The 21,963-nt window shown below is 33.9% G+C and overlaps 2 protein-coding genes across 2 annotated transcripts in view; one reads left to right on the forward strand and one right to left on the reverse strand.

The window, feature by feature from the left end:
• LOC149677050 (uncharacterized) overlaps positions 1–10,778 on the reverse strand; it is a 46,567-nt gene extending 35,789 nt beyond the window's left edge. The window contains exon 1 of the mRNA XM_089838027.1: positions 10,650–10,778. Within this exon, the coding sequence (XP_089694153.1) occupies positions 10,650–10,703 (54 nt within the window). The 5' untranslated portion in view covers positions 10,704–10,778. The remainder of the gene's footprint in view (positions 1–10,649) is intronic.
• Positions 1–21,963, forward strand: part of LOC149677051 (uncharacterized) — a 48,429-nt gene that overhangs the window by 1,024 nt on the left and 25,442 nt on the right. Inside the window, exon 2 of the mRNA XM_089838026.1 lies at positions 20,755–20,960. Within this exon, the coding sequence (XP_089694152.1) occupies positions 20,755–20,960 (206 nt within the window). The remainder of the gene's footprint in view (positions 1–20,754; positions 20,961–21,963) is intronic.

Raw genomic sequence — 21,963 nt, forward strand, 5'->3', positions numbered from 1 at the left:
TTGCAATATATGAAGGTAAAATGATATGGTTTTAAATTATTAAAATACTGGAAATGGTTCAGGGGGGGCAGGAAAAAAGAACTATTTATATACAAATATATATATATTTCCCAATCCAGAAAAGTTTAATTTATTTAATGTAACTTGATGGAAATCGAGGAAATATTTCAAATGCAAATATGAAAACTTTTATTTTAGGTCATAACTAGAAAGGGGAAAATCCTTTGAGAAAATTTCGTTTAAAAGATTAGTCTTTAATATTTTATAAAATATTTAATCGATAAATATTTTATACAGGGTGCTACACAAAGGGGTTGTTTTGAGAGTCGAAAAATGAAATTTTGACCTTAGGGTCACCCTAAATAAGTTATAAATATTGGGAGTGTTTTAGGGATGACCCACTTATATTTAAAAATAATAAACTAAAAGACAATGCTGTTAATTTATTTAAGGGGTCATTCTTAAAACATTCCCTGCAATCATAACTTGTTAAGTGCATGCAACATCATTTCGTACAGTACAAGTTACATTTTAGACTATCAAAATTGATTCCCCATTTCCCACTGTACTTCGGTACAACCACTCTCCATTTTTGAAACACCCTGTACAAAGCCAAAGAAATTTTGATTTAAAATATGCTCTCAAAATTAATTTCCTAAACTTTGAATTCGCCAAAAAATAAAAATTAAAAAATAAAATAGAATTTCGGCAATTCTTTAAAAATGCACCACTTTACCAGACAACCGTCTAGGCCTTGGTCGTAACAATTAATTATATTTACGCATAAAAAACGATAAAATCTATTTTCCAATTAGTTAAAACGGTAAGAGCAATTTGTATTAATTAAAAACATTTTTATTCCATTTCTTTAAATTTTTCCTACATCCGGGCAAAGATATTGTATCTTTGGGAGCTGAGCTCTAGAGGACTCTTATCATTTTAAGTCCAAGTGTTTCAACCGCATGTTCCGAGTTTAACGGAAGAGTGAATTTTCCTAAGATATTTTAACACATTACAAGCGACTGTCTTTGTATATACGACAGTAGCTTATACACAACAGCAGCGCGAGGGTTTAATTAAAACGCAATTAAAAGACCGTTAATGAATTTTCACCGCCTCTGACTGAAACAGACGGATTTAGGTCAACGTCTTACAATCTTTACACTTTTTAAAGGGATATTGTAACATCATCGGAAAATAATACAGAATGATTCAATATCACAACTTGTTATATCGTATTTTTATCTCAATTTGATATTTAAATTCCTGTAGTTTAAAAATTTTCGAAAATTATTTTAAAGTAACCCTTTAATCATCTATAAAGGTGTAATTTTATATCTTTAAATTTGGCTTAAAACTGTGGTATAACTTCTAAAGAGGCTATACAGAAATTCTTATTCCCTCTAATAACTCAGTGGCAGTGTTGTCAGGCCCTCCATGATTTAAGTTAGTCAAGAACCGAGTTAAACTGAACTTCTAGCCTTTCTCTTTTTATAAACTCTTGCTCAACACTCTGGCAACACTGACTGGGGGAACGGCAGAAAAAAAAACTCTTTAGTGTAAATTATACATTTTAAACAAGTTCACTGTGTTCATTTTCTGGTTTAAAATTTCTACAAAATATTATTTTAAACTAATTCGGACTCAAGTCTAATTTTGTCTATCTAAATTTGGGCATAAAAAACCTTATAAAATTCTACAGAATACAGTATCCCTTGAAAAACACCCAAAAATGGGGCGTTTTGAAACCCCAAAAACGTCAAAAAGATCAAAAAATATCCAACCTCTCCCAGCCCCCAAAATAAATAAACTTTAAAAAAAAATAAAATTCAACCAAAAATAACCCTTTTAGTCGAAGCTGGAAACACGAACACGAATTTTAGTAAAAAAAGAAGAAAGGGGTGAGGGGCTAGCGAATGAGGCTCCTAACTGTCAACTATAGCAAAAAATAAAAGCCTTACAAATCGACTCCCGCCACCAAAACCAAAATAAAAGAAAATAAAAAAAGAAATTCACATGTTGCGAACGTAACCTAAAGAGGTTGGTTGGTATACCCGCGATGGGAGCTTTACCGGGCCCTGTAGATTATCGTATCATTTATCTGAGAAAGACTAGATATAGTCACTTAGAACATTGAAATGACCCCTAAAATACGTTGACCGCGGATCGAGTTACTCAACTAAAAACACTCAAATGTTTATATCCGTTTTACCAGAAGGGGATAATAGAAGAAGGATGACACTCTGTATCCTCTTAATACTTTAGTTATGTAACATGATTCTTCCCAGGCGAAGGAGCCATTTTTGTTTGATCTAGCTTTGCTCATCAATTTTCAGATGGACATTGCATCGTGCTAGAGTGAATTCTATAACTGTTTGTATTTACTAAATCCTCAGCAACGAACCCACAAACCTTGATTATCTTGACGTGGGACAAAAACACACAAGCGCATGCGCCTTGGCAAATAGAGTAATGATGAGGGGGAACGATTTATCGCGTATGTTTGTTCGGTTTAGTAATTAACCTTGCTATTATAAATGTTAACCTGATGTTGGGAGAAGAATCATGTTACAATTACTTTACCCCGCTTCGTACTGGTACACTTCTCTCGCAGATAAGTATTATTATATACTTCTGGTTGGTTTTACCCAAGGCGCCAAGATGGTAAGGGCAGTTTTGCGTTACCAAACGTCTGCAACTGAGAGATGGTGCATGGTACCAACTGTACAGCGGGGGAAATAGGGAGAAGGGGTCATCAGAAAAAGGGGGTCAAAGAATCCGGAGAGATTCCACTCATAAATTCGGATCGGGTCAATCTTTCTTTCTTTCTTTCTTTCTTTTTCTTTCTCCCATTTATTCATGGCAGAGGTTGAATTTTCTTCTCTTTCTTTTTGCCTCCGTTTTTACGACTATTACAGCAGGATAAGCCAATCACGTATCGAATCAGTATAAGGAAAGAAACCTGTAACTACACAGCTTGTTTCTTTTCGGATTAGTCTTTTTCGGTTTTCGTTTCAACGTTTCTACTTTAAGAGTTGCGGAGTTCGGGGATTTTCTGGTTCGTGATTTGAAATTGCCCCCGTTTTATTTGATTTCAATGTTTTTATTTAGCGTTATTTACAGAAAGACAAGGGCGATGTTAACTCTTAATACGTTGCGAATCTTCTTTGGGATTAGAGATAATACAGACTCGTAAGAAACCGCGCTATAGCATAGCTCGTGAACTTCAATTTCGATAAGTTTAATTTTGGAAAAAGAACTTGTTTACTAGCTGCTAAGCCTAATTTGAAAAATTGGAAATTGAAAAACACCTGCGATTTTTCTCCCGCGCTGTCCAGAAGTTGAAAGGTGAAGATTTAACACGTGTTAAGGTGAATTTCTTAAACTATAAAAGATGATAGATAAGGCACGAGAATTAAGACTCAAAATTTCAGTCAGTTTGTGAAATGTCATCAGTGATAGGCCGAAATATAACTTCGTAATTAGATTGTAAATTATATAATTTTAATTTAATTAAAACCCCATGAGAATTAGGCTTAAATTCTTAGGCTTAGCGAAATGTCTCAGAGCTGTCACAATTCATTGCAATCCAAAACATACCTCTCTCTTTCTCAATGGTTAAAATTTTCAAAACATCATAGATTACTACTATTTCGAACATAATTTTGTTATCTAAATACTTTCATAATATAAAATAAGTTATCATAACTCCGCTTAATACCTGTTATAAGGCGTAAACCACAAACTTTTTTCAACAAAGCGTAATGGGTATGGTAGGGGAGCAGAACAATGGAATGATATAAGAATCAGATTGACCTAAATTTCACTAAACTTCTTTTTTCCTATTCCTGAATTTGGAAAAATTCGATAAGCCTTTGCTAGGCCTGGATTTGGTCAAAAGGTAGGCCTACTGACTGGACCGCATAGGCAGGCCTTAGGGGCAAAATTTATCCTTAGAAATGATGCGTAATTGGTCTAAATCGATGACCTATTAGACCTACTACTCAAAAATAAAGGTACAGAAGGGTATAGAACTAAAAATAAGGAGTAAAAAAACGTAAATTGTAATTGAAGGAAACGCCAAATCCTTCGCTTTAAGTCATTAAAAATTCAGTATCAGCTAGAGATGAAATGTTCTCTCTCCGTAAGAGGGGAAAAAAGGGAATACAGAATACGAGGGAGTAGCAAAATAGCGAAACAAAAGCTAATTGAACCCTATTATCTAACTGGAAAACGTGGTAACTACCCAAATATAAGAAAAATAATTTTCCCTTAATATTTATGCATATATTTCTAAAGCATTATCTAGCTTCGTATATTTGCAATATTACTTAATGGAAACTGCAGTCTATATAATTTTTAATTTAATTAATATATATATTAATATTTCAAATTAGAACCAAGTCTCTATCTAAAATATTAAATAAGAAAATAAGTTTTTTTATCAGAGCCTATGCGTTAGGCCTAACTGTGAAGCGAATGACGTCACGGTGCTATAGTTTCTTATGCTACAACTATAGCCCCCTTCCGTCATCTTATCCAAACACGTAAGCGCCTTTGATTGCTTATATCTTTTATAATATTGTAGATATAGATGCATACTTCCAATATGAAACATTCATTATTTTTTAAATGTTTTTACCAATAAAATAAAAAAAACGGTAAATTAACAAAACATAAAACTTTACACGAATTTACAAACAAAACTTTAAATAACTAAAATACCCAAAACGTCCTGTACAACATTTCAGCTTCAAGACAATACAGTTTCCAAAGCAAAAGAGCCAAAGATACAGCAGCACCATGCACCACCACTGGAAGGCACTCTTCAGTTAGGTACAAAATGATCAAGAAGCTTCTGTCCATTAGCCGGTAGCAATGGGGAAGAGGGAAAGGCCGGAGGATTGTGGGAAAGGTAAAACAAGGAATGGATAGTGTATATATCTAGCTAAGCCTAACTGGGATAGGTGGTGGTGGTACGGAGGGAGTAAGAATGGTCCTAGCCTGTCACCGGTATAGTCCTTCTGGGAGCGGAAGTAACCATGCAGCATCTAGAGCTAGGACGGCCGGGCCCGAAAAGGTGGAAGATCAGTCTTAATTGAAATATAGCGTGTCCTTGTTTAATTCTGTACTGTACGAATATAAGTCCGGACACGAATTCATTCAATGTCATCATGAATGTCGCAATTACAGATTAGTGACCAACTAGCGTTCAAAATAATAAACTGGCCCTTAGAACCGGTCCTCCCGTTACTATTTTTCTACACAGATTTTCAATTAATAAACTGGTCCCTTGGGCTAAATGATTATAACGATGTGGAATATTCTTGGAGTAATTTACTAGCTTCATCAGTCCTAAATAGGGAAGATCTTGTCACCACCCCCTCTGGGCTTTAAAAGCATCCCCGGAAACTACATACACATTTTCAATGTTTGTCAGGCCTTGGTAGTTAGTACTTTTGGGTATGTGGTTCCCCCTAACAAGGAATATTATACGTTTCGAGGGGGTACTCACTACCACAAGCATTCGTGCGCAGATATCACCTTTGAAAATAACAGTTCTCGAGGTATCTATCCCCTTTATACTTAAAAGCTTTTCTACTTTTAATATTATTAAATACCCAGTGCGGGTTGTTTTACAATTTAAGTTTATATTTAAACAGGAAATTATTAATAATGTTAAGTTCCTTGGGATTTAAGAGAGAATTAACCAATCAGGGATTTCCTTTGAAGTTTTGCGTTTCTTGATTTTGTTTCAAATTGTATAAATCAGACGAACTTTAAGTTTGAAAACATCAAATGTATTCCAAAATTAAATTAATTTGTTCAAAGTTTAGCGACTTTATTTTGAGGTTAAAGGTTATGATACCTGCATGGTAGGTTTGGTATCGTTTCAGAATGAAGAGTTTAATTAGTTTAAATTGAAACTAATTAATATTAACTACTTTAAATTTTGGTTGGAAAATTTCAATTCACGTAAAAATGTTTCACCCTATAACCAACAATTTGCATGGGGTTAAAGGTTATGATGCCTGCATGGTAGGTTTGGTATCGTTTCAGAATGAAGAGTTTAATTAGTTTAAATTGAAACTAATTAATATTAACTACATTAAATTTAAGCTGGAAAATTTCTATTCACGTAAAAAGCTACATAATAGTATAAAAGATAACCAACATTTTTGCATGGAATAAACAAGGTTTTGATTTTCAAATCTCGTATCAGTATTTTTTCCTCTTCAATTACCAGGATACAATTTCAAATCTCTTTTGGTAACTTCATCAATAAAAACAAGTATAGATTATTATACCCTCTGGGAAAAAATTATGCCGATACATCACTGTATACAATCCAATCGCACTAAATATAAAGCATTTCTTTTCTTTGAGACGGTATTCTTTAAGTACCCTTTCTTGGCCCACAAACCGTTGTAAAAAGGCTGATTTTCAAAGGAAATTTGAAGGAGACCAAGATTCTTAAAGACTATATCTGCACGTGCAAACTATTTCCGCGGAAACTCTCGCGGAACTCTAACCCAAAAAGATAGGATGCTGATCTGCTGGTCTGCCAGGTCTTAAGGGATCTGAAATTGTGAAATGGACCAAGAAACTGCTTTGGGAGCGCGAGGGGAGAAAAAAAGTAAATTTTGATCGTGCGTTTGAGTCTAAATGAATATACTAACAGTTTAGGGGTTTCCTTAGCTCGAACTTTGAACCGTCATGTTTTCTGGTTTCGGGGGAAAACAGCGTGCGAACTTATGGCGCGAGTTTTATATTAAGGATGTCTGGAGTCTAGCCGCAAAATACGGCTTCCATTTATAGCGATAAAAGGCTACGGTTTGGCGCCATTCAGGTATTTTTTCGTGCCAAAAATCTATCCCAATCGCGCGCGCGCCCTTTTCCCGCCTTATCAATTATGATCGGATGGACAATTGAATAAATGCGGTGGTGAATTGTAAATACACTTAGGGTTTAGCAGGTTAGGCCTAACACCGAAGATGGTTATCGAACTTTGATGTATAAATACGAAAACACTATAACTGCGCGGGGAAACTTTAATTTAATTAATATGTTTGATCAGTAATAGTTCTAAAATTAGTAATATACATTTCTAATTAATGAAATTTACTTAGAGAAAACTAATTTCCAATTTAACTTCGATTAGAATATTAAATTAATTCAATTCAATTCAATTCACTTACAACAATGGTTCGGTGAAAGATATAGGCCTAGATGTTTTCACTTTCAGGAAGTAATAGAATAAATTAGCGATTTAAAAATTAATTGAGTTTATAGAAACGTCTACCGCTCGAGACGTAAGATCTTTCGATTTTTGGTGCTGTTAAATTATTATTTTTTAATTAGGCTTAGCTATTTCTTGTTAGCGAAATTAAGATACTATAATCAAAACAAATTATAATTAAATTCAACTAATTCTGACACAAACCCCATAATTCTTGACATAATCACGTCTCAATTTGACCTGACTAATTAAGCCTCACGACACGTTATCTTTCATATACCTTAAGCCTAATTAGGTTATAAAAACAATAAAAGTTCATTAGGGTCATTTTGTCTTCGTGTGTATCAATTTAATAATAGCATAAGTTCATAAGATATTTTCACCATAAGTTTGTCACTGATTACAAACTGGAGCTTGTCATGAAGTGAGTGAGGTAGGTCATAGACTCGAGGTAAAGCGACGCCTGGTGAGGCGTTGTCAAAGACTTAGTATTAAGACTAAATAGGAAGATTGAAGTGCCGCAAAATTAACCACCGAGTGTAGTAAATCAATTCTCGCTTGTCGTTCTCGAACTAGCTCGAGCTGTAAGTCCCTAGCATTACGAACTTGTATATTATGTGTTATACTTATGGAAAATATGTTATAAACTTATGGTTCTAGCAAGTTAGTCTGTCCCGTTTAATAGAACATTTTCACGGAGCAATGACTATTAGCTATGCATTAAAGTCAGGTATAACGCGTTAACAGTGACATATTCAACCAACGAACCATGTTAAAAAGATTGACTCCGGCGCGAACTCGATTCTGTGTTCGGTCTCCACCAAAATTTACGACGGATATCCGGGCAGGAATTTTTTATCTGAGCGCATTTTTTTCTACTCTACTCTACTCTACTCTCTTCCCGAGATAGTTATATAGCTATAGCTGCACTGGTGCATTCTGTCCCGCTCTCGTTACAGGAAGAGGAGCGAGTATGATGATGGTTTTTTTGGGGACGGAGCTTACTCTCCTCGCTCTCCCTCTACTCTGATGACTGCATCATGGCGGGGGGGGGGAGGATTGCAAAATCGTTGACGGGGAAATTACGGTACGGTTTTAGCCAATATCTTTTGTTTTACACCGAAAGGTGAGGATGTTAAGGAGAATGAGGATTTGTTTTCGGAAATGGATGGGGAAGTAAAGTTTCTAGCTTGGTGTTACTCTCTCTCCCTCTCTCTCTCACTCACTCACTCTTCTGCAGTGTCCGAATTTTCACGGTGATCGTATACAGGGTGTTTTAAGGATTGGAAAATTGTGAAGGGTGGTTTAGATACTTGAGAGTTTTGGGGTGTAATATTATGAAATTGGTTTTCTGGTGTTGTCAAATATAAAGAGAAGGACAAATGCGTACTTTTAAAATTACTTAAAGGGTTCATATAAGCTTTACAAAACAATTTTCCCTGATACTCCCAAGAGTACTTCAAAAGAACATCTATTTTCCCTGATACTCCCAAGAGTACTTCTCAAAAGAACTTTATTTTCCCTGATGTTTCCAAGAGTACTTCAAAAGAACATCCATTTTCCCTGATACATCCAGGAGTATACTTTTCAAAATAACATTTATTTTCCCAGACAAATCCACCAGTATACTTCTCAATATAACATTTATTTTCCTGCATTACTAATTGGTTTATGAACAATAATTCTAATTGTCCTTCCAAAACAATTATAGTTTCGCGACTCTAGAACCTTTCCCTGACAATTTCAGGTCTTCCCTATATAACTATTTCCCATATTGGAACGAACCCTGTTACTTAAGCCTATCCGTAAGATTGCAATCAAACAATTAAGCCGATCCGATCTCGATAGAAAATCCCAACGCATTCCTTGTAGAGCGTATGGTATAATTGGGCATGCAGCTTGTGCTGGAAAGAGACAGAGTGCATGGGTATGTATGTTGAAGGAAAACTTCCATCACCCATTTTCAATTTAGTTTTAATCTAGCAATCAAGTCACGTTTGAAATATCCCAACCCTTCCTAGGCCCCTAGTAATCTTTGAAATTGACGGTATATCTCGACCTCGTGGTCTATAGCCAATTAGAGTTCGAATCCCATTCCCCATTAGTGACGAGCTACTCCTTTACAACCTAAGCCTAGCTCGGTTAAGGTTAAACCTTAGGTCTCCCCCTTTTTTGGTTCTTTTTGTGGATGCGGTGCTGTGGCACCATAAGTAACCTATTTGCAATAAGTAAGAAGAACTTAAGTGATGGATGATTTCCACCAACACAATTATAGACCATTTCATGAACCAACACACAGGGACATAGGTTTCCCTGCCAAGGAAGAGGCAACGCCAGTTGGATCCCGAGTTCACTCAACGTGGGGTTTTAGCCTACTCGAACTGCCTCTAGTGGTGCTTCTTGGTGCCAGCGAAATAACCCAAGATGGTGGACTCGTTTAGCAATTAAGCGTCATACTTATTAGTATCAAGTTACTTATGTTGGCACTCAATAATGAAGTACTTGGGACAAAAGCGCGTTGGGAAGTGATTAATCTAACAGAGGTCCCTCTACGAATTTTTTTTTTACTTCTTTTTTTACTTTATACATTGGGTTTTTGTTTTCTTTTGGGCTTTTGGGTTGGGGCAGATAAATTAACGCTACTAATGGTTTTCTAATAGAGCGATTTCAAATGGTTATGGCTTGTCCATAAAGAATCTATTTGTACTTAGTAACGTAAACTATAGTTATTATTTGAAAACATAAATCCAACTTAATCCCGTTACACGTGCTAAGGCTTATTGGGTGATTTTTAACTGATGCTAAGAAGCAGACGACGTGCCATTGGACCCATGATTAGTTTGTTAAAAATCACGTGCTAAGCCTTGGCGCATGCATCGGGAAGAAGGTTGAATTTAACTATTTTCAAATAACAGAAATAATTTATTAGGCTCAAATATTTAAAATTATCTAAAAATTAAGGTACACTACTATACTATCTCATCAAACTTAGCGCCCAAAATAAATCTTGTCTTTATTGAGGCTAATTTAAAGTTTCCATGGATATTTAGTGGCAAATCATTGTAATTTATGTACCGAAATCAACCCTTTAAATTTACGAAAATAGGCCTCACGAATTAGGCTTAGTAATTCCCCCTATTAAAATTTAGGTTGCGGTAAAGATTGGGCTTTGGAAAAGCTTTGAAAATTTATTGACCTATTAGGCTTACGTGATTCCCGCTCCTTGAAACCTCTTTAAGGAGTTATTCTATTGGTCATAGCTCTTCTTTTGATACGTCTTTTCATTGGGTACACAAAAGAACTACTCAACTTAATCGTATTCCGAAAGGATCGAAACCCATACGGGGTTACAGAAAAAGAGTTTCCTTGACAAGGCTTAAGTATATATCAACAAGAAATAGTGGTTTACCTTTCTTCGGGAAAATGTAGGTGGTTTAAATCTTTGTTCCAGATCGAAGTACATACGCGATTAGGGTTAAAAGTCAACCGTTCAGTATGAACTCTAAACTAAGTATGATTAAATTAATGTCAAATTTAACCAAGCGTAAAATCACGCGACTGTCTTTCGCGAAATTTACAAGCAAACTGATAAAATAAGGGATGGAATAGGCCAGAAAAATAGGTCAAATTTTGACAATATTATTTCAATTTAGTCCTAAAATAGTTTCAATATATTTTAGGCCAGTTTTTTCAAAGCAATATTGGTATAAATTAGACAATATTTAGACCTAAAATTGAAGATATATTCAAACTAACAAAATACACTGTCACGTTTACAAGCTAATCTTGAAAGTCTCGAATAATAATGACGTCACCAAAACAAAACACAAAAACCGCCGCCATTTTTAGCCTAAAACAAAAATATTTTATTACTTTAAAAACCCCTTTTTTTGGGCAAGTTATCTTTTTTTCTTTTTGATTCGAAGATCGGAAAATAAAGGAATGTGAGGTGAAGTTTTTTTCATTCCATAAAAGGAGAGAGAGAGAAAGAGAGAGGTCCTTGGACCAAGGGTTAAAAAAATTCAATTTTCCAGTTTGAAAAATCGTCCGTAGCCTGATAATGCATTTCTGTCAATTTTTAAAAAGGATAGCTTTCTGATATTTTATTATCCCCAACCTATAATAGATCAAAAAACCCTTGCCTTTCGTTTTGTACAGGGTGTTACAAAAAAGGTGGTGCGACCAAAGTACAGTGGTAACTTCTGTATTTCATTTTGTCCTTAGGGACACCCTAATTAAGTTATAATTAGGAGTATTTTACGGATGTCTTAAATTTAATTAAGAAACTGATTTTAAGGTAATTATTTCTAATTTATTTAAGGGGTCATCTCTAAAACACTCCAGTAAAATCATAACTTCAAAACGGTGTCCCTTAGAACAACAAAATGTGAAAAAGTTATTACATTTTTGAATCAAAATTGATTTCCCATATTATTTCGGTCCTATTTTGTTACACCCTGTATAACCCTAGACCAAAACCCTTTATATAGTTTTTGAGAGTCTTATTTTGCCCTAAAATTCACCACTTTTCAATAGGAATATCGAGTCAAACCAAGAAGGCTAAACCACCATCCATATATCGAAAGTTTCAATCTTATAATTTCTCAAATCTTGTTAGTTTTGTTTTTATATCCCACCACTTTTTCCGAGAGTAAACCATCCAAGCATAAATGAGATGGTTAACTAATAAAAAATAAGACGCCTTTCATAGTATACTAATAACTAAAATTATCAATCATAACCACCTGAACTACAAAGATTTATTTTATCCCAAAGGGCGTCGGATAGTTTTTAGTTTAGATTTTTTTTTTTTTTTTACTTTTCTTTCTTTTGGTTTATTTGCGGTATAAAACCATTTCCTTGTTTTCGTTACTGAAAACGAAGGGAGAGAGAGCTTCATCGGAGAACAAAAAAGGAAAACTGAAAACTTCGTTTGAGCGAGTTAGGCCTAGCTGGCAAAATTTTGGCGGGAATGTACTACAGTATACCAAAAAAAGTAAAAAAGAAAAAATCCTTTATATTTTCTGCCAAGTTTTGGAGAAATCCCTTTATATATATTTTTCCAGTAGAGTTTTTCATTGTTTCAACGCCTTGGTACTCTAAGTTACTTTTTTTTAAGTTTTTACCCAATTTTCCACTAAAATAAGAAGCCTGTTTTTGAAAGTGTTTGCTCCCTCCGTGACACGTCAGATAACCCTTTCTCTGCTATGGCACCAATAATTTTGATTTATTTTTTTTTTCGTCTGTTTTATAAGTGGATATTTCCTAAATTCTTCTTTTTCCTGGCTTCGATCTTTATTTGTCCATGGATTGATTTGATACCAATTTTCTAATCACCGATTATATCTTTTTGGAACGTTTATTTCTAAGTTTAATCTAGGTGATTGGTCGAAAATACCTTAATAAATTTATATTCGGTTAATTAAAATTGGCAAGGCTTGAAAAATACATAAATATTTGTCTAATTAAACAACCCCAATCCAATTAACAAACGAGTCTTTTAGAATTTTGGTTAATTTTTTACGCTAAAAATTATACTTAAATCCTCAATTTTAAAACATGTCCCAATTTAATTGAATATAACATAAAAATAAATACAATCTAGTCTGCAATTAGTCCTAAACTGCACGGAAAAAACATTGAGTGTACCCGAGTGTACCACTTACCAAACTTTTAAGTACCTTTTCTAAACTAATAAACTTCCCATCTCAAATATCCCCCCAAAATTGAAAAATGTTTAATTATCAGCTCCTCAAAATCAATTTCAATTCAAAGTTAATTTCATAAAAAAATAATAAAATTTCAAAAACGTAAATGATAGATAAGACTTCAAATTACGTTAAAATAAACCTTAATTGCCTTACTAAAAGCAATTAAAAATATAGATCTCGAAAACAAACTAAATTACAATACAATAGAAAAATAAAGAGGATATACCTACATGAACTAAGTATACATATAGTTTTCGGACTAGAAGTAAGTATTGATACCATTTACACTGCTGGAGACCTAGCTACTTTACGGACAAATTCCAGTACCAAGTATAGCCTTGCCTCCTGCAGTGTAAATGGTATCAATCCTCCAAGTCTTATATGTATATATATATTTTACTTCGAATCTAGAGCCAAAACTAGATTTTCACATTATCTCCATAACTGAAACAACAATTATACAGCGGGGACTCTGTTGCCCCGGCCCTTTTCATAAAGAGACGGGAAGCTGTTAATATAGGTTTAGATGACCATTTGTCCATGGTCTTTATCAGCTAGACCAAAGTATTCGGTCATCATCATATTAGGCGTAAAAGTACCACGTTCCGTTATTATACACACACATACACAATGGGCCCCCAAAACTCTCTCAGATAACGGGAGGGGGCCTGCCCCATCACCGAAATAGAAGTTTCCCTCTCATAATTTTCCCGCCTCTTTTAAAGCATTGTGATATAATAGGATTTATATTTCCGAAAATTTCAAATTCAAAACACCCGGGCATAATTTTAAATGAAAAGGTTTCATGTAGATAAGGTGGTTAGGAAATTATGTACCTTTAGATTCCACTAAAGGGGGTTTTGACGTTCCCCCAGTGTTGACAGGTTGTTAGTAAGTCAAGAGATTGCAGAGTGAAAAAGGCTAGCAGTTCAGTTTGAATCAGTGCTTGATTAACTTGACTCACAAGAAGGTCTGACAAAACTGAACGGAAGACAAACCCTCGGTTTTGCAATAAAATTCCATCTTCCTATTTAGTCTGCATTACTAACCCTTTGACAACGCCTCACCAGGTGTAGTTTTACCTCGAATCTATGACCTACGTCACTTCATGACAAGCTCCAGTTTGTAAAAAGTGACAAACCAATGGAACATATCTCATGAACTTACGATTGATGTAACCACCTTCTCTACTAATCCAGCAGCATCTCTACGATTTCCAACGTCAGTAACTTCGTCAAATTGAAGGGCTTATAATTATTCGTAGGTCGGGAGACTCAAAGTTGCTTTCAAAATATAATATATGGATTTCTATTTAACAGAGGAAACGGGACTTTTCAATTAAAACTGGTTCAGGGTATAATGCGATCAAAACGTATTAGGCGCTTCACTGAATTTAAAATTGGTTTTAAAATATTTTTGTTCATCGTATCATATCTCTTTCAATACTTCACTTTAAGGGCTTGTTAGGTCATATTAATTAATTTTCTCTCTCTCTAGAGTAGGATTAGACAATTACGGATAGAGTTCATTAAGTATGAAATAAAGGATTTTGATAGGTTGCCTTCATTTTTCCTTCCTCTCGTGTATATATAGCTGTTTTAATGAGATGTAATTGTTGATATATTTATTAAAATATACCGGATTAATGGAAATACAGTTTTACTTGATTTTAAAGATAAACTGAAAGGATCATAATTGTTTTGAATGTTTCTTAAGTTCTCGTGCTTTTTCAGAAAAAGGCGCGCTTTAACAACACGTGCTTTTTCAGAAAAAGGCGCACTTTAACAACACGTGCTTTTTCAGAAAAAGGCGCACTTTAACAACACGTGCTTTTTCAGAAAAAGGCGCACTTTAACAACACGTGCTTTTTCAGAAAAAGGCTCGCTTTAACAACACGTGCTTTTTCAGAAAAAGGCGCGATTTAACAACACGCACTTTTTCAGAAAAAGGCGCACTTTAACAACACGTGCTTTTTCAGAAAAAGGCGCGATTTAACAACACGTGCTTTTTCAGAAAAAGGCGCACTTTAACAACACGTTCTTTTTCAGAAAAAGGCGCGATTTAACAACACGTGCTTTTTCAGAAAAAGGCGCGATTTAACAACACGTGCTTTTTCAGAAAAAGGCGCGATTTAACAACACTTGCTTTTTCAGAAAAAGACGCGCTTTAAAAACACGTGCTTTTTCAGAAAAAGGCGCGATTTAACAACCCGTGGTTTTTTCAAAACACGCGCGCTTTACAAAAAAAATAGACTAGCTTAAATCGTAAGAAATTCATTCTCCCTTTAAAGGGATATTGAAAGCTATATAAAGCATTTTTAATCACACTTATCTTAACCTTGATGGATTGATTCAGTTTAAATTTTTTTTACAAACTTCAGCCTCATTGAACACATCATTTCAAAAGTACCTGCCATATTCTCTTTCTCAGATTGAATAAGGTTGCAGTTTACTAACTCAACTGTCTGTGCATGCAAGAGGCAACGATATCTGTCTAAAAGAATAAAATTTAACGTCTATATCTGAGGACGATATATATTTTTATATACTTCGGTCTAGGCTTGAATTGTGGAGAGGAAGAATATTTTTGAACTGAGGGATATCAATTTTTCGTTCAGCTCCTTCGGTATAAAGAGTGTAAAAATCGACCCTTCCAACCCTTCGTTTTTAAAGGGGATCATTTTAAAGCACTTTTTATCGGTATTATCCGAGCAATCATCGATACCCCCGGGGAATTTTAGCCTTTTTGAAAAATGGTGCTTCATACAGGGTCAGGAAAGGTGCTACGCTACTGACGTTCAAAGTATGCTATACCTCTTCACACCATATACTATCCACTCCAGTTTTAAAAAATATATATATATTTAGATACAGGGTGTTTCTGTCCCCTTGTGGCAAAATGGAGATAGAATGGAATACATATAAGCTGTATATATTTTTATAGATTTAAAAATACTCATGCCTATTAATTAAAGATGAATGTATAATTATAATACACTAATTAAATAAAATAAAATAACTTCAAAGTCTACGGTTCTCTAGTATTTCTTGAAACTTACTTTAAATTTAAATTTTAAGCCAACTCCCAAATATAAAATTCAATTAAATAATAAAAACCCTTAAAAAGTACATTCACATTTCGTTGAAATCCAAAAATAATTTCATTACTGATTTATACCTACCTACCTTATCTGCATTTAAGAACCCTTTTCATACACTCTTTTCCCCTTGTCAAACCCAATCATACCGCGTTGAAAGTCACGCTAAATTGACAGCGCAACGAAGGCCATCGTAGCATAAAATAAAGCTAAAATAGTATATTTCTGTTTATATCTGTTCTATTAAAGGCAATTTTAAACAGACTCTCTTCCTCTACTTAGTAAAACGTTACGGTAAGCTGATTTTGTGAAATAGTGGACCGTTATATAAGGGGGGACTAATAATGGCTGCTATATAACCTTATTGGATTGTGGGGGAAGTTTTTGATTGAATACCTAGCGTCCATGTCTGAAGTATACCCCTTTTATGTTTCGCTATGTTTCGATGAAACTGCAATTTTTTCTTTGCCATATTTTTTTTTATTTATTTTTTGGAGGGAAGGTTGTTGAAAGGTTTGGTGCATGGCCTCGCCAATACATCTTAGTAAAGACGGATGAAAACAAACGTTTTTATAGTTGCCACAAAGAAAAACATTTGAATAAACAGATATATGTCGGCTATTGTGTCTACAGCTTGTCAGGTCCTTAAGAACCCTTGATGTATTTCGGTTTTCTTATATTTTCTTTTCACGGTTTTACTATACAGATGGTTGCTTTCGTATTTTGAAAGGAGTTTTAATCGCTTAAGAGATGAAAAACAGATATACTATAGATGTTTTCGTAAACTTAGACACAGATGTTTATAATTGTCAGATCTGAATTAAGCGCGTCGACAGCTTTTAAACGAGTACCCACAAGCCTAGGTTCAGGGATATAATCTGACTTTATCCGGAATAAAAATATACTTATCTGTTTTACAGATATATTCAGAACCATACATTGTAAGTACTCATTTCAAAGGAAATTTCGAGCTAAATACGAATATAAATACGCCATAATCTAATTTTGGACTTGAAAAACCATTATGTGAATTTAAACCTTCCTTTACAATTAAAACTATTAAAATATTCAACTGCATCTTTTAAATACATTCATAGAAATTCTTATAACTCGTAACAAAGGAAATCCCAAAACCAAAACACCCCCAACCAACTTCCCAAACACACACCTAGAGGCATTATCTCACTCTCTCTTTCTAATTACGGTTTACAGACCAAGCAGTCGTAATATTAACAACTTAGAATTAAAATTTCCGTGTATTCAAACCGAGTTACTAAACTTACAACATTAAATCCCCCTGGTGCCTATACCGGATATGAGAAGTATACCAATAACAGTATATATATATATAGTAAATTAAACAGACTTTGCTATCCACCATAGTTAGTTATATAACACTAATTAATTTATTTATATACACGCCATACCATATGTCCCTCGATAAGCTAATACTCTCTAGGCTTTTAAAACTCGAGATTAAAATATACCTTCTGTTTTTGAATTATTCCCCGTAGACTATCTCTGAAAAATATATACCGTCGACAGCCTAATTTGTCAATATGAGCTTCAAAGGCGTGGTGCAGCTTTTTTACTCTACACATTAAATTTACTTAAAAAGGTCAAGCAAAAGAGGGAGCTCTGGTCAGGGTAGGTGTAGCCTAAACGACACCTAGATCTATTTCCAGGTGAAAGCAGAAGCGAGCTAAATATCTAAGCCAATCCTTAATTTCTAGAGACAAGCAAACGTCTATTTGTTACGGTGGATTAAACACTCTAGGTTAGCATGGCTTTTCTAAACTCGTTTCGAAGTTTAATTACCATGGAGGATGAACCTACGCGTGCAAATACTGTTAATTATATGTTATGGTACACGTTTTTGCTTTGAAAACTTTGGGAACTTTTGAACTTGAAGTATTTAAAACAATATAGGCTTTTTTTCTGTCGGTTATAACCAAAATGCAAATGTTTTATAAAGTCGTCCATAGATGGGTTAAGTAAAGGCCTATGCCCTTGAAAAAAAGGCACCAAAGCTTGTATTACGGCCATAGCGACACCTGGAGACGCTATTTACGCGGGAGTGTGTAGTTGGCTTTACGTTTTATTGGTTTATAGATCGACAAAGTTTAGTTTGTGATTAAAATCTCTGTGGCTCTCACGAGACTAATGATTGGAGGATAAGACCACGCCAGTTAGTAAAGCCACTTAAGCCTAATTCATGATACGCGGTATGATGGAATTTAAACAGCGTTGAAGATTTGTAGATGAAAATAGGCTTATTTGCTCAGGGAGTATCAAAGTAAAATGTTTGAAACTTAAGCCTAATTATTCTATTGGTCTTTTAAAACGTATTTAAGGTCCATTCACACCATGGGGTGTATTTCTAGTTAAGGGGTGTCACCTAGTGGTGGAATTTTTTACCAAAAAATGAGTCTTCATTGCCTACTGTGATCTCAACTCTATTAATTTACAGTTTGGACTTTGTAGGAGAGAGCTTTTCAAATAAAGATGGCGTTGCAGACACTTTAAGATACTATAAGCCACTACAGCAGTAATATACTTACACCACGTAGCAAGGGTTATGTTAAAATCCAACAACAAAAGCTGGGCTTACGGAAACACTTCACAAAAATAAAACTTTTTGAAAGCGGACCGTTGAAATAACTTCGCTCTGATTAAAATAATTTCCCTCATCTCACACTTATATAACTTTATCAAAAAATGGAAGCACTCAACTTTGAGCTTAAAAAAAACTAAAATATTCTTAAAAGCTAAAAAGGAAAACAACACTCTTCACCGTTTCCTTTCTATTCATAAAACTATCTAGCTAGGGAGCAAGGAAAATATTTTTTGAGTTGAACTAAATTTAGATACTGCTAGTAAGGTATGACTTAGAAAAAAAAATGCATAAAAGAAATGAAAAACAAAACCAAAAGAAAAAACAAAGTAAAAATATTTTCCTTCAAGGCGCCTTAAGTAACGTAACATCAAGTTTTCTTTCTTGTCTACAACTTCAAGAGGAAAATTTTAAAACCAAAGCTTTTCACTTTGGTTGAATTTTTCTCTTGTTAAAAAGTGTTTTTTCTTTTGGTTTTGTTTTCGTTGTTGGTGTTCATCGTTGAAAATTGAGGAACCACTTTAGTTTCAATTTCACGTATTTTTTCTTTAAATTAAAAAGATAGTGAAATATGTAATTTAAACTAAAAAACTAAAATTTCTAAATAATAAGCTAGCTCCGGTTGCATTAGCCTAATTGTAATATTGGCGGAGGGATAATTTATACTTAATTAAGTGGAGAGAATGCAGGCTTTGAACGTATAAAACAATTTTCTCCAAAACCTTTCTTGTGCCGAACCTCCAGGGGCAAAACTAATAATGTATTTCCTATAGGCCCCTGAAAAACTCCAACCCGCAATACATCAGTGTATGATAAATTTTTATTTTTTATAAAATTCGTATCTTTCTTAATTCCGCACCAATTTCATTGTAATTTTGGATCATATTGAACAGCAAATCAACTATTTAAGTATTTACAAAACACGTGGTATCACAAATTAAACCTTCCTCGTGCCGAACCTCCAGGGGCAAAACTGATAATGTATTTCCTATGGGCCCCTGTAAAACTCCAACCCGCAATACATCAGTGTATGATAAAGTTTTTTATTTTTATAAAATTCGTATCTTCCTTAATTCCGCACCAATTTAATTATATTTGGAATCAAATTAAACAGAAAAATAAGCTCTACACGTATTTACAAAACACGTGTCGTCACAAATTAAAGCCCGCGAAATTTAAAAAAATATATATTTTCAAAAATACTAGAGCCTGTTTTGTTATTAGTTGCAACTGCCTTTACTATCAATTCATAATGAAATATTTTGAAATATATCCTTAACTTCTACAAGACATTTTAAGACCCTTAAATTCTTATTAAAATAACATAAATCTTACTGGGTATGGGGGGTCGCCATTGCCAGAGCTCCAAGTTTACACATTTATAAAGACGATATAAAATGGTTTTAAAGAAGGATTATAACTGTCTTTATCTTACATAAAACATTAGTCTTAGCAGCTTAAATATATATATATATAGATATATTTTAGGTTTCTATAGTGTACAAACCAGCTAAACGAATAAATTCATTTCTCCAATGAATCATGTTTCAACAAAAAAGAGTCTAACCAAGAACCCTAAAGTAAATATAGGAATCTTAAGTTTTGCTGTGGTTCTGGTGTTGCCAGACAGTAGGTGAGCTAAGATACGACAGAAAAGTTTAAATTGATCATTAATTGAATAACTTGACTTACAACAAGCCTGAAAACAGTGCCTGAAGTTAAAAAACTGAAAGAGGGGAAGGAAATTTCTCTACCCCCTTTTAGTGATAACGATATATTTCGACAACCTCTTCGAATGATCACTGATCATTTAGTACTTTTTCTAACTACGACAAAGTTAAAAATACAATCTTTCATTTTTCTTGTATGAATTGAATTCATTTTTGACAATAATTTACTGGAGTTTCTAAGCCTTTGCATCAACAGTTATAATTTATAGCTTGGTGCAGAGTGAGATTAATATTTAAAGGAAAGATAGGGGGCGCATTGTTATACGGTGATTTAATTTGAATATTTTAAAGACCATTTTTCTCTCCTCTCTCTCTCTCTCTCTCTCCCTCCCTCCCATCTCTTTCTGTTCTTTATAATATAGGTGTATGTCCTCTCCAATTTTTCCGACTCGATGTGCCAGGAGCTATTTTCAGCGGAGAGTCGCTGTTTCTGGGATGCGAATTTGACCAGGAATCGGACAATCTCTATTCGGTCAAATGGTACAAGAACAACGAGGAATTTTATCGATATTTACCACGTGATCAACCACCGGGTCAGAAATATGATTTACTGGGAGTTTATGTAGACGTAAGTGACATTTTCACTCACCTTTTTTACTTTTTTATTTAAATTAATTTTAAATTAATTTGTAAAGGTTATTGAAGGGTGTTTCTCCCGAAATTTAGACAGATTATTCTATTGAATATCTAGTTTGTAATGGTATCTTCGGTTTTATTCTAACTAGTCAAGGGAAAAAGTTATAACTAAATTACCTGGTCTGATTATTTATATAAATTTAAATCTATAAGAAAAATTATATCTCTAAATTACTCTATAATATAATACCTACTTAGGATTTATTCTATCTAACCTGTTAAAGATACAACTAAACTATTATTATATATTGATCTGATACAAAGTTTCGAAGTTAAAATCCGCCTAAAGTTTAATTGATTAATTTTATTTTAATAAATATATCACTGAAACTCATGACACTCGGTGTGATTACTATAAGTTTCGAAGTTAAATTCCACCTAAAGTTTAATAAATATTTACCTTTAAACAAACCTACTATATTATTAAACTCGTAAACAAACGCTAAAACTCCGAGTCTCTCTACCTTAATTAACAATAGGCCTAAAAATAAAACTAATTTCGCAAGAAACTAATCAAGCCAATCTCTAACGTCTAGATGTATCTAGGCTTAGTGTTAATTACACAAATTAGTAAAGGATTAACATTTAATATAATAATAATCCCTTAAGATCCCCCTTTCATCTATTCAATAACAAAACTTAAATAATCTAAAAAGTTCCGTTGGAGATTAAACTCCAATATAATTAAAGTTAATTACAAATAAAGCGAAGTTAAAAAAAATAATAATAGTAAGAATTAACGCTAATCCCTACAGAAATTAAAGGGCAATTTTATTGAAAGCCCACTTTCTCTGTCCTATACGTTATCTTGATTCTTCTTCAAGGGAAAGAAAAAATAATTCAAACTAAGTCTAAGGTGAAAAAATTTCACTCTTTTTTCATTCCAACAACGAAAAATCTCTTAATGGATTTAAAAAAGAGAGAAAATTCTTTAA

Source organism: Phalangium opilio, unplaced genomic scaffold, assembly GCF_054372755.1.
Source record: "Phalangium opilio isolate 3A_F unplaced genomic scaffold, DU_Popi_V2 ptg000045l_1, whole genome shotgun sequence".
NCBI lineage: Eukaryota > Metazoa > Arthropoda > Arachnida > Opiliones > Phalangiidae > Phalangium > Phalangium opilio.